Below are 13,797 nucleotides of genomic sequence, written 5' to 3'. Positions count from 1 at the left end.
ATTTTTTGTTGCGCTGGCTGCCTCGCACCTCAACAGGTTTATAGGCTCTTTCACATCACTCAAATAGTAGAGATCCCAGCTGACACGTTGGGATGCTAAGGCCTGCTGGGTGTGCCAGTGAGGTCAGGCACTACTTGGCAAAGCACAGTGCCCAAGGTCAGCAGGATGGGGGTGGAGGGGGCGGCTTCAGAGCGACCCAGTAGACAGTGTCATCACCCTTACCGTGAGGTGAAGTGGAGTTAAGATATAATTTCTGACCACCTTAATGATTTTACTGATTATCCAGGCGGGCATTAAAATTTCTTCTGTGCACAAGAGACCAGCTCCAGACAAAAAAGAAAACATTGTGAAGAAGACTGCGGTGGCACCTTCCAGGAATGTAGCACTTATTAAGGAAACAACTTCTGAAAGCACACCTTCTTGGGCAAGCGATCACAATTACAATGCAGTAAAGCCAGAAAAGACTGCTCCTCTTTCGCCATCACTGTTGTATAAATGTATGTATGACCTAGGGGCTAGCCTCGTGGACCCGTCCCGTCCCCTCTGGATAGCCATCCGCTTTGGTCTGTCCAGGATTAGGATTGTTAGCCGTGTTTTTATTCTGGTCGTAAACACTTGATGCACCAGGATGAAGCAGATGCCCATATCTGAGATGCCTCCTGAGGTCCTGTACATACATCCTTAGTCTGTTTTGACTTGTCATCATTGTTTTCAAAAAGCTGTACAAACTCATTGCTGTTTTACCTTGATGATTATCTCTCTTTAATCTCTGTTTTCATTATCAGACTCTGGTAAGTATGTATATTATCTTCAAAACAAAATTGGATTTAATAGGTACACTGCCAAGCACTCAAAATTCATCATTGTCCAAACATCAGTTAGTTTTAGTATGCCCTGTTAGCTTTAGCAGTTTTTCCACATTATCTGCTTTCAGCCCATGTAATCATCGGTTCTTTATGTTACGGAAATCCCTTTGTGCCGGTTACATCTGATACTCAGTTTATGCGTGATTTTCAGGAGTTAAATTTATTTTTGAGTGGACAGGTAGGAATTTTTTCATGTTTAGCTCACCTACGACACACCCACATAAACACCCATTTGAATTTTGAAGGCCCATTTTACTCCTGCTTAGTAAGTACCCAGGTGAGTGAGTATGATGTACTTTCCACACTTTTAATGTCTTCACTGCAGGTAAGGCTTGATATTTTAGGTATAACTGGCTGTCTCACCCTTCTCTTAAATGCTTAGACTACCCCCAATTTCACATTATTGGAAGAAACTAAGATATTTCAGATAGGTGTTTTAAATCCCAGGTTAGATGTCACTTGAATCTTTTCTGTTTGTTCCAGCTTCTCAGCCTAAAGCTCCAAAGTTAAATTTTTAGAAATTTAAGATCCCTAGGGCACATCTTTTTCTATTATTTTAAGATTTTCATCAGTCTTTTTTTTATTCAGTCTATAGTACATTTGGTACCTTTGTTCAAAGTCCCAAAAAGTTGGATATCCCTAAATTCGGTATTCCAAAAGTGCACTGCAGCCTCCAGTCAGCCTTTTAACAAATCACCTACAGGAGGTGCTCATGAGAGCAGGCTCTGGATCAAGTATACGGTTGAAAATACATGTCACCAAATACTCCTTGTGAGAATGTAATAGCACCAAGACTTAAGAAGTGGAATCACAAGTAAATTGCAAAGCATTACTGGAATATTTTCAAAGTTTCAGATTTTAGAAGTAAGTTGTTAAATAACAGAATTAACCAATTGCGTGTAAAGGGTCTCTACACCTTAGCTTATTTGAGCCTAGAATTTCAGCTCTAGGATTTTCATCAAATTATGGCACTGCTACAAAATAGCACTTTTATAGAAGTAACGGGCATACCTACAAATAAACATCACCCACCTGCAAATGGGTGGGAAGCAGCTGAGTTTTAATACTGTGCTGAAATGCTTTAAGGTGGTTATAGGCACATAACAGTAAAGGAAAGCAAAACTGGGACTATAACCACAATACAGATAATTGGGTGATTAATTTCACTTCAGTTAGTTTCAGACTGTGTCCAACAGAATTGGAAAGCTGTCCCTGAAACCCCAACTGGGGAGTCTCGGGAGGCCACATACATTGGAGAAGGGAAATGGTGTTGGGGAGCGTGGGACAAAGGATGGTCCTAATCCCTGGAACCTCAAATTCTTTCTTTTCACCTCCCCTGATGTTTGAGGGGAAGGAAGGGATGGAAGAGGGTGGGGGCAGTCAGTGAGAAGCTTTCCCACCTTTTCCCTTTTTCTTCACTTCCAACACACCATCTCTTCACTGAAGCTGGCCTGCCTCAGTTGACAGAAAGTTGGGAGAGATTAATGACTGATTAACCTTCCCAGGACATCTGTATCAAAATTAAAATTGATGGATAGCCATAATTTATAGCACGCATGAGGGAAATACTTTTAAGCTAGTTGCTTCTCGTTTTTTGTTATCCCAGAAATGTCATCTTCCCAAAAGATGACTGGGAGGAGAGTAGGGTCATTGATAAGATATCTGAAATCAGCACTGGCAAGGAGAAGTTACCACGTCTACCTCTCTCTTCCCCAAACTGTCACTTCACTTCTGCAGCAGCAGGGGGTGTTCCCTGGGTACAGGAAGCTGGGGTGCCGTGCAAGGAGTGCACCAGAACTCTGCGTCTCCACCAGGAGCCCTTTCCCTGCCTCCCTGGCCTGCTGTGGGGCGTACTTTACAGGGAGATGGGGGACGAGATGTGGCCTGAGGCTGACGATGGAACAGTTCTTATTAGGAGCTTTTCAAGTCAGTGTTCCACGCTGGTCCACCTTCGGCTCCGTGTACTTTGTGACAACCACCAGCAATTAGCCAAAATGCTGCTGCCACTTCTGCCTCGTGGAAATGCTCTAGATTTCCTTTCCTTCCCAAGTCGTTAGTTCTGACCTTGGGTTGTGGATGCAGGTACAACTTTTCAACAAATATATGTGGGGGAGAAATGTGTTAAGTGAGGAAGATCTTTATATGCAAGAAGCTTTTTCCTGCCATTCTCTTAAGGAGGATGTATGATCCATTAAAATATTGATAGATTGTCAATGTTGTTAAGGTGATGTAATTAAACATGCTCATAATTGTTCCTCTGATTAGTTTTTTTAAATTGATGTGAGACTTTCTTCTGTACAATATCTTTAGCTTAATGGAAACAATTTGCACTTTGTTTCCCCCCAAGATTATGATGTTGCTTTTGTTTTTAGATCCTGTTTCTTCCATAATTTTTCTCTTTATTTCTACTGTTTGTTCAACTCCCATTATTGTCAAGGCATAAAGAGGGCTCAAAATTTGTTTGCAAAATGTCTCTGGTTTATTGGGGATTTATCTCCATGGGCACACTTCCCTCCCTAGTATTTTGGACTCTGTAAGAGGCTCAATAGGCTGCTTAAGGCACTGGGGATTTGAACAAATTTTGACTGGAGAAGTGAGATTTCTACAGTTCCCCTAGCTTTCGGAGTTAAAACGGAAAACCCTAACACCTCTGAACCCAAGTCCAGATACTTATGCCTCTTACCCAGACACCCGTGGTTCATTTGTGCTGCACAGTCCCATAATGTGGAGAGGTAGGCTGAGTGAATACAGGTCCCCAGGGAGATGGCTGGTGACACCAAGTGTGTCTCCAGAAGCATAGTTCACTGAAGGCATAAGATGAGCAAATTCCCTGGGGATACTAGAGATTTAAAGCTGGGAGGGATGTGTCTTAACAATTGCATAAGCCATTTGTGTCTGTCTCTTCCAGAGTTGTCAGTAGTAATGAAAATGAGGTTGGAGAGGAGCAGGTGTTAGATTTTGCACATCTGAACCAGTCCCTCCCTCTCTCCCCTACCCCCATTAGAGGAAAATCAAAACTTGAGTACCTAGACCTTCAGTAGCTACTCTGATAAAGGATTTAGATTGATAGCTATTAGCCTTATCCATACAGCTGGAATTTTCTTGGTTGTCAACAAGTAAGGGCATCTTTCTATATTTTGAAGTGCTTTACTTTTTACAACCTTGAATAGCCCATTGTCCCGAAAATCAGGGAAAGGCTTCACACCTGTGAGAATTCCACCTGCGAGGTGAGATCACTGCAGCGCTGGCCGTGGTTCTGGCTCAGGCCTGTCCCTGAGCTGTCACCTTGGTCCTGGTGCTTCGGCCACCTGGGAGGTGTTGGTGGCCAGCAGGATTGGTCCTGCTAAAGTCACCTGCTCTTCAGTGAACTACGTGTAACCTTGTGGAAATAAGGATCTACTCTAATATTCTTTCAAGATTAATACTATAGGAACGTTCCTTTGATGGTGTTATCGATGGCAGTTAGAGTCCAAAGGTGGTCACTGAAGAAGCCGGCTATAATTCCTCCAACACGGTAACAAGTTTCAGATATATTTGCATAAAATTGTGAAATAGTTAATATTCCTCTTTTGTTTTCTGTAACATCAACATGCACATTCTTAGCTTCTAAAAATTAGAGATGCAAACATAGAAGATTAATAAGAATTTTTGCCACCTTCATTTATTTAAATGAAGTTGGTACACACATTGAAAAAATCTGTTTCTGATTCATTTATTTAAATGAAGGTTGGGGCAACTTTAATTTACTGCAAACCTGGAGGAGTTCAGCAAGAAGAGAAAATAAGTTAATTGGCTGTATACTCCTTAATTGTATCTGCCTAGTGCTTTTCATTTGGGGCCTTTTTACAGAGTATGGCCCTATGGGACTGGGAGGGTTGTGGGGGAGGGTAAATAGATTATTTTACATGCCCCTATCATGTTGGTTTAGGAAGTAAACCATTTTAGCACACACAAATAATGTTGAGTAAACCGTAACCTAATTAATCAGAGTGCTTTTTACCCGTTTGGGAGATCCCAGGAAAGCAGCAGCTCCTTAAATGAATTTTGGTTCTGGCAGCCACACTGGGACACCTGCAGCTGGGCCAGCGCACAGTGACACCAGGTGCACGGGCACTAGCAGTGAGGCACCTGGCTTCCCCGCGGCCCTCGCCACATTCATCTCAGCGGTTTGTGTCACGTGGGCTGGGACCAGCTGTTTGTACATTACAAATGCCAGCCCAACAAGAGTCAGGTTTTACTTTAGTTTTTAAAATACCATATATGAAACTGCAGGTGTGTGGTTACACTGATTACATCATTTACACAGAGGAGCAGCAGTGCTTCCTTGACTGTTACTGGGAATTCATCCATGTTTTGTCTGATACAAAAGCAATCATTGATTTAGGCTTTGAAAATAATAATTCACTTGAATATTGAGAGGAGCAAGAGCCAAATTGTTTCTCTTGCTACTGGCACCATGACTTTTCACACTAGTGGAGAAGCAGGATTGAAATGGGACCCTTTATTGTACACGTCATACCGGGAAACAGAACTGTCACAGCCAACGGAATTTTCTTCCACAAGTTCCTCCCCAGTACTGCTTTGGAGTCCTGGTTGCAAGTTCATATTACAGGAAATACATGAAGTTGTCATTGACTTAGTCTCACTTAGTGACCAGAGTCAAGACACGATGGGAAATGGGTGTGAGCTAGAGATGAGTGACAGGAGGAAGTTAAGGTGCCACATCCCCTGAATAAGGCGCAATACCCAAAAAGTGGCCAATCTATTGTGAACACTCTGCCAAAGGGCTCACACACATTCTAATTTGGGATCTACACATTTACTTGGCCTTTACAAGTTGGTACACACATTGAAAAAATCTATTTCTGATTCATTAATCTTCACCCTAGAAACTCATTTTTTATTTGATTTGTTTTGGCTTTTACAGACAATTGTTAGTACTTTTAAAGATCCTAATTTCTTCCCAGAGTTGCTCACAGATTCCTTAGACGGTGCCTCCCCCCCCCCCCCCCCCACTTAGGCATCTCAGTGACTGAAAGTATCATACCTGGGGATTAAAGTAAATTGTCTCCATAGTTTGGGGGGGGGGGACCAACAGGTAATACAACCATCTGCATTTAGCCCTCAATTCTTGTCACCAGTTCGTTTGCCTGTGAGGAGAGGTCTGGTGGGAGCAATCACCAAGAGCCCAGTATCTGTGGGGTCGGGTGTGGCTGCTTCAAACCCTTTGTGCTCCATGTTTTAACCCCACTCTTGCTGTCACATTTATCTTGGAGCAGGCAGGCAGTTTACACTGGTTCTGTCCAAGTTAACATCCGGCACAGTTCTACCGGAGACCTGTATTTTGTCTCCTTTTCTCCCCCTGGCTCAGCCCACCAGTGTCTCCTGGTGATGCTGTAGTGCCACAGCCAGCCTGCAGGTGGGACAGGAAGCTTCAGTTCGTGCTCACAGGACACGAGCCAAGCAGAGAGCCTGCTCCTGGTCCCCGTGTAGGGCCTCCTGCTCACATCGAGGCTCAACCCCAACAACCTGTTTCCATGATAAGTAAGTGGCCAGACGCTGCAAAACAGCCTCACTGGGGCCAGTGGCTTTTACTCTAGTACCTGTTGAGGTTTAAGCTGGCTCTCCAGGGTCAGTTCCTGCACCTGGAGTTGGGGCAACACTTTGCCTCCCCCCAGCAGGCCGCAGGGATGTCCCTGTGGAAGCTAAAGGAGACTGAGTGAGAGTAGCACATACGGCACACGCTCCAGTGTGTCACCTCCTTCGGTTCCCTGGGTAGGGCTGTTGGGTAATTTGTGTATTGCATCTCCATGGCTGATGGAGTCATTTTAGCGCTTAGTGCTACCAGTACAATATCATTGTGGACTAGCCAGAAAAGGTAGCACCATGCAGGGTAGTCTTTGTCAAACCCCGAAAGCATTCCAAACCAGCTTCAGTTGTCGGGGGGGCGGGAGGCGGGGGGGAGGTGTGAAGGCTTCTGTTTTTCTAGAATAGCTTTTATTTTTTGATTGGTTGGTTGCTCAGTTACGCCTTGCCCTTCTATGCATTTATACACAACATGATAATGTTAAAAAAGAATTTAGATGAAGAACTTGCAAGGTGAACGTTAGCTCTGCTCAAGGGTAGTGCTTTTAGCTCCTTGCCAGGGCTGGTCTGCAGTCCACACCCATCACTGCAGTCCCAGTGCTCCTCACCCAGGCCTGGCATGCCGGGGAGGGGCAGGAATGTAGCAATTGTGGGATAGGACTTCCCTTTGAAAGAAGAACATTTTAGCCAGCTTGCCATTGAAATCCACCAATTTCAGAAAATTTTACCGAACAATCTTTTATTTACTTAACTGTACTAATTTATAAATTCTGAGGTGTAGGTCAGGAATAATGAAGGCTGACTAAAAGGGCAGAAGCAGTTAATGTTGCAAAATACCTTTTTATTTGCTTTATTAGTAGGTTATATTCATTTACTATTCACCCATTCTTGGTAATAGGTAATTTTTTTTTTGCTTTATTTATTTATTTATTTTTTCCTTCATTTTTATTATCTAAAGATCCAAAGTGTACAATCACTTGCCCCTGGTACCCTCATACAGCTGTGCATCCATCACACTTAATTTTTGTTCAATTTTTAGAAACTTTTCATTACTCCAGACAACAAATAAAGTGAAAGATGAAAAAAGAAAAAAAGAAAAGGAAACTGTAATCCTCCCCTATCCCGAACCAACCCCCCTCAATTGTTGACTCGTAGTATTGATATAGTACATTTGTTACTGTTTATGAAAAAATGTTGAAATACTACTAACTGTAGTATATAGTTTGTAATAGGTAGATAGTTCTTCCCTATATGCCCCTCTATTATTAACTTCTAATTGTATTGTCATACATTTGTTCTGGTTCATGGAAGCGATTTCTAGTATTTGTACAGTTGATCATGGACATTGCCCACCATAGGATTCAGTTTTATACATTCCCATCTTTTGACCTCCAACTTTCCTTCTGGTGACATATATGACTCTGAGCTTCCCCTTTCCACCTCATTCACACACCATTCAGCGCTGTTAGTTACTCTCACATCTTGCTACCAACACCCCTGTTCATTTCCAAACATTTCAGTTCATCCTAATTGAACATTCTGCTCATACTAAGCAATCACTCCCCATTCTTAAGCCTTGTCCTATATCTTGGTACCTTATATTTCATGTCTATGAGTTTACATATTATAATTAGTTCCTATCAGTGAGACCCTGCCATAATTGTCCTTATGTGTCTGGCTTATTTCACTCAGTATATTGCCCTCGAGGTTTTGTCATCAACCCATTTTTTTTTTAATATGGTTTTGTTCACTCACCATACATTCCATCCCAAGTAAATAATGGATGGTTTTCTGCATGGTCATACATTTATGTGTTCACCACGTTCACCACTATCTATATAAGAGCATCTACCTTTCTTCCACAAGGCAGGAGGGAGAGTCAAAGAAGGTAGAGAGGCAAAAGAAAGAGGAAAAAAAAATGACAGCTAGGAAGCAGCAAAAGGAAAAATAACCTTAAATCAAAGTAGAATAAAGAATCAGACAATACCACCAATGTCAAGTGTCTAACATGCCTCCCCTATCCCCCCCTTATCTGCATTCACCTTGGTATGTCACCTTTGTTACATTAAAGGAAGCTTAATACAATGATTCTATTAGTTACAGTCTCTAGTTTATGCTGATTGCATCCCTCCCCCAATGCCTCCCCATTTTTAACACCTTGCAAGGTTGACATTTGCTTGTTCTCCCTCGTAAAACAACATATTTGTACATTTTATCCCAATTGTTGAATACTCTAGATTTCACCAAGTTTCACAGTCCCAGTCGTTATCTTTCCTCCTTTCCTGTGGTGTCTCACATGCTCCCCATATTCCTCTCTCAACCATATTCATAGTTACCTTTGTTCAGTGTACTTACATTGTTGTGCTACCATCTCCCAAAATTGTGTTCCAAACCACGCACTCCTGTCTTCTATCACCCTGTAGTGCTCCCTTTAGTATTTCCTGTAGGACAGGTGTCTTGTTCACAAAGTCTCTCATTGTCTGTTTGTCAGAAAATATTTTGAGCTCTCCCTCATATTTGAAGGACAGCTTTGCTGGATACAGGATTCTTGGTTGGCAGTTTTTCTCTTTCAGTATCTTAAATATATCACACCACTTCCTTCTTGCCTCCATGGTTTCTGCTGAGAGATCCGCACATAGTATTATTAAGCTTCCTTTGTATGTAATGGATTGCTTCTCTCTTGCTGCTTTCAGGATTCTCTCTTTGTCTTTGACATTTGATAATCTGATTATTAAGTGTCTTGGCGTAGGCCTATTCATATCTCTTCTGTTTGGAGTATGCTGTGCTTCTTGGATCTGTAATTTTATGTCTTTCATAAGAGATGGGAAATTTTCATTAATTATTTCCTCTATTATTGCTTCTGCCCCCTTTCCCTTCTCTTCTCCTTCTGGGACACCAATGATACGTACATTATTGTACTTTGTTTCATCCTTGAATTCCCGGAGACGTTGCTCATATTTTTTCATTCTTTTCTCCATCTGCTCCTTTGTGTGTAGGCTTTCAGGTGTTTTGGTCTCCAGTTCCTGAGTGTTTCTTGAGATCTGCTGTTGTATGTTTCCATTGTGTCTTTCATCTCTTGCATTGTGCCTTTCATTTCCATAGATTCTACTAATTGTTTTTTTGAACTTTTGATTTCTGCCGTATACATGCCCAGTGCTTCCTTTACAGCCTCTGTCTCTTTTGCAATATCTTCTCTAAACTTTTTGAATTGATTTAGCATTAGTTGTTTAAATTCCTGTATCTCAGTTGAAGTGTACGTTTGTTCCTTTGACTGGGCCATAACTCTGTTTTTCTTAGTGTAGGTTGTAATTTTCTGTTGTCTAGGCGTGGTTTCCTTGGTTATCCAAATCAGGTTTTCCCAGACCAGAACAGGCTCAGGTCCCAGAGGGAAGAAATATTCAGTATCTGGTTTCCCTGTGGGTGTGGAAATTGCTCCACCCTTTGATGCCTCGGGTCACTGTGCTTTTCTGTCCAGCAGGTGATGCCTGTTAGCCTATAATTCTTGACTGATATGAGGAGGTATGGCCGTGTTCTCACAGGCTCTGGGGTCTGGTTCTGAATGGAAAGGGCCCCACCCCTTTCCTCCTAGAGAAGACAGACCCCTCAGGTGGAGGTCATTAGCATTTCAATGGTCTCGCTCTCTCTGTGCTGTCTCTACCCTTCCCAGAGTCACAGCCCTGGAAACTGAAAATGACTGGGGCTTTCTCCACTGAGCCAAAAAAGAAACAGATAGTCCCCTTCAGACCCAGTCCAAGGCGACCCTCTGGCTCTCCCAGGTCAGTCGTCACCCAAAGCCTCTGTCTGTTTTTTGGGGCTGCGTACCTGTAGTGAGCAGTTCACACTCGCTACTTAAAACCCCAGTTGGAGCTCAGCTGAGCCGTATTCGCTTGCTGGGAGAGAGCTTCTCTCTGGCACCACGCGGCTCCGCAGCTCAGGCTATGGGGGAGAGGGTCTCCCGACCTGGTTCCGCAGGTTTCACTTACAGATTTTATGCTGTGTTCTTGGGCATTCCTCTCAATTTAGGTTGGTGTATGATGAGTGGATGGTCTCGTTTGTCCCCCCGCAGTTATTCTGGATTATTTACTAGTTGTTTCTGGTTTTTTTTTTGTAGTTGTTCCAGGGGTCTACTTAGCTTCCACTCCTCTCTATGCCGCCATCTTCTGAAATCGGTAATAGGTAATTTTAATCTCATGTATTGGAAATGGCCGCAACATATCTTGACTTTGTTTTGTCCTGAATCAAGGGGAAAATGAACTGACTTGAAGAACTTCAGCCATTAGAAGTAGTGCACTCTTGGGTGGACACTCCTTAGTCTGCAGGTCAGGATTTGGAGGAGTCTGAAGCTAGCATGTATCTGTTACCTGAAGCAGTGTAAATGTTAAAAGTCACTAAAGATTTGTTTTCAGGTCCCTTCGCACAGGTGTCCTATTTGTTACAATCGAGGCATTTTATTGGAGTTTCTGGAAGCACCTTAGACAGCCTTTTAGAGTTACTTTAAGACACTGGTAAAATATACTCAACAAAATTTATAAAAGACACTGACTGACCTGGCTTTAGGTCTCAATTTTAATTGCAACTGGCCCGTTCCTGTTGTGACTCCTGACGGCTGTGCTCTTGGTGGGTGGGTCCCGGGCCTCGGGAACCTGGGTTGGCTCTGGGCCCTGGGCCTTGGACTTCGCCTTCCAGCACTGACCTCGCTGTGCCGCAGGCACCTTTCGTTCCTCTTCCCGCCCCTATCCCTTCCCCAAGAAAAGGGTTCTCAGTTGTTGGACCTAAGTCCAAAAGTACTTCAAGTTAGATGCTGTGGTTTTTGCTAGTTAAGAGTTAACTGTTAAAAAAAATTTTTTTTTTGAATACCAAGGACATGGTAACTCCTTAAGTATTTATTTAAATGTGATCTGATGAAATAATACATGTACAAATAAAGTTTTCTGGGTAGTAAAAAGTTTTTTCTTTGTTCTTTATGTGCCCCTATCTTTGTTTTGACATTGTCATTGCTTTATAATGCAATTTATTTAAAAACCCAGCTCCCAAAGGAATGCAGTGTTCTGTGATGTAGTGACCACTGGGGCGGTTGTGGCCTTTGAGCCAGCTGCTCTGTGGGGGGGTGGGGGGTGGGCACAGGGATCTTGGGAAGTCGTGATTGCTTGGGGCTGGAAGTTTTGGGTCCATAGTACTGTTGCAAATTTTGTAAAATTAAGGAACTTTATAGTATAAAGTGAAAAAACTTGAAGCCCCAGGCTTTCAGTGCCAATTAGTGTGTAAATCAGAATGCACTCACCATGGGCAGTGCCGTGGCTACAGGCTGCTGGGGACTGGCGGGCTCCTGCACGGGCCTCTAGAGAGTTCTGAAGGCCTCCTGGCGGCTCTGTTTGTTGGATCAGGCTTTAAATCATCCCTCGCCCTTGCTTTCATTCCTTCCGCTGGGTTTATCGGGAACAGTTTGAACATTGGTGGGAAGAGCAGTGACACTTTTTATTCCCTGGGTAGAATGGAAGGGATCTGAAACATCTGTTGGAAGAATTTCCCCATCTGGTGCTCGGGAGTTTTTAGGGCTCATGGGAGACATGTGGGAAGAGGGCCCGCCCTGGGAAAGCCGATTCAGTTTGTCCCACCTTGTGGGATCTGATCGCCTCCCAGTGTAGCTCTGGGGACCCCAACATTGGTCTGTCATGTGATGCTTGCAGCCACCTCCAAGGCAATCCTGGGGGACTTGCCGGGAAGTGGCCCCGTATCCGTCTTGTTCCTCTTCTGCCCCTGCCCTCCCGTGGTGTGCCGAAGCAAGCTCCCTAATGCCGTCGGCGTTCAGGCCTCTGTGTGCTCTGGCTCTGCTGCAGTCGGACACGAGCCAGAGTGGGGCTGCAGTGGGCCTCGGGCTCGTCTTCCTTGGTTCCTGAAGACCTGAGTTCTGGTGGCCTAACAGAGAGAGGGTTGGGGTTTAAGCAGTTGTTCAGTGTGCCTGGTATGTTTTTAAAGGTACTGGTGTTATAGGGTTTTTGTGCACATTGAGGGGTTTTGTGTGCCTTTGTTTTAGCTTTTGACAACAGTCCTTGTTTGGATTAAAAGCACTAGTTTATTACTTGTCTGACCCCATGAGTCAAATCGAGGGTTATAATTGGGAACACTTAGATAACAGGACCACTTTATTTTTGTCTCTAATTTTTAGTGTAATGATAGGATTGATTTTCCCCATATTGGTATTAAGCTTGCTCATTTTTTTCTCCGTGCGTCCAAGTGACTTTTGTCCAAGAGAATAAACCAATGCACAGCTGTGACCCCACGATCGTATGGAGAGTGGGGCACTGCTGTGTCCTTAGGAGGCCTGGTGGGCTCCGTCAGGATTGTGAATTTGCGTTTAAAGAAAATCTGCCCATTTTATCCTTTCTTTGAAATATTTTGAAACTCCATTTTTTAAATGGCATTTAAATTCTTCATTATTAAAATTCTAGTTTCTTTAGAATAATATGAAATTTGTTCTTCAGACAGCTCATGATTTAAAACAGCAGCTAGTCTAGCTTTTGATAACTAGACTTTTTTCACTGAAGTCTAAAGTTTATTTTAATATAAAATCGATTTTCTTCCTGTAAGAGTTAAAGTAGTCACTGTCATAAACACTACTGATAGCTCATATTATACTTCTTTCCTAAGTTTACTATTATTTTAAAAGTCCTTTTCTCTAAATTTACTGCATATAAGTGTACCTATTAAGTTTTTGCTAGTTGAAGGATGGACCATAGTGCTTTAACAATTCAAGTGACAAAGCACACTTGATGCTTTACTCTCTTCCTGAAGAGCCCTTGCATTTTGTTTCCTTTGCAGCCATGAAGGAGGACAAAAGACCTGAGGAGAAAATGACAGCCAGTGTTGCAGTGTCCAAGAAAATGGTTCCTTCAGGTGCTATAGCCAGCAAACCACCTTCTTCCTTGCCCAGAAAACTAGTTCTGGAGAAGTCACCTTCTTTTGTTCACATGTCAGCAGCCAAACAGGCCATGAAAAAGTCACCCTTGGGTTTCAAGGGTTCCATGCCCGAGAGACTGTGGCTTGCAGCCCCTCCCTTGGGCAGCACCCCAACTGCCAAACAGTCAGGACTGACACCTGTCGCTGCGGCATCCGCTTCCAAGAAACTGCCCGGCCCTCCCACCCTGGGAAGAGCAGTCATGAAGCGGGCAGCTGCTTCTGCCTCTGTGGCCACTCCAGCCCCAGGACGGCTCGTGGCCAACGGTCCTGCCCTGTCACAGCCAAACTCACAGATTCGGCAAAATATTCGACGTTCTTTAAAAGAGATTTTGTGGAAAAGGTGGGCTGTTTTACTTCATTTCTTATCATTAAAGTTGCGGCTTTTTCA

General features: G+C 43.3%; 1 protein-coding gene across 1 annotated transcript in view; it reads left to right on the top strand.

Moving 5' to 3' along the window:
• The window catches only part of LOC119515257 (death-inducer obliterator 1-like), a 41,189-nt gene that overhangs the window by 8,618 nt on the left and 18,774 nt on the right, over nucleotides 1–13,797 (top strand). The window contains 2 exon segments of the mRNA XM_037811134.1: nucleotides 287–497; nucleotides 13,272–13,749. Coding sequence (XP_037667062.1) covers nucleotides 287–497; nucleotides 13,272–13,749 — 689 coding nt within the window.

This window comes from Choloepus didactylus, chromosome 19 (genome assembly GCF_015220235.1).
Source record: "Choloepus didactylus isolate mChoDid1 chromosome 19, mChoDid1.pri, whole genome shotgun sequence".
Taxonomy (NCBI): domain Eukaryota; kingdom Metazoa; phylum Chordata; class Mammalia; order Pilosa; family Megalonychidae; genus Choloepus; species Choloepus didactylus.
This window is presented reverse-complemented; position numbering and strand designations above follow the sequence as displayed.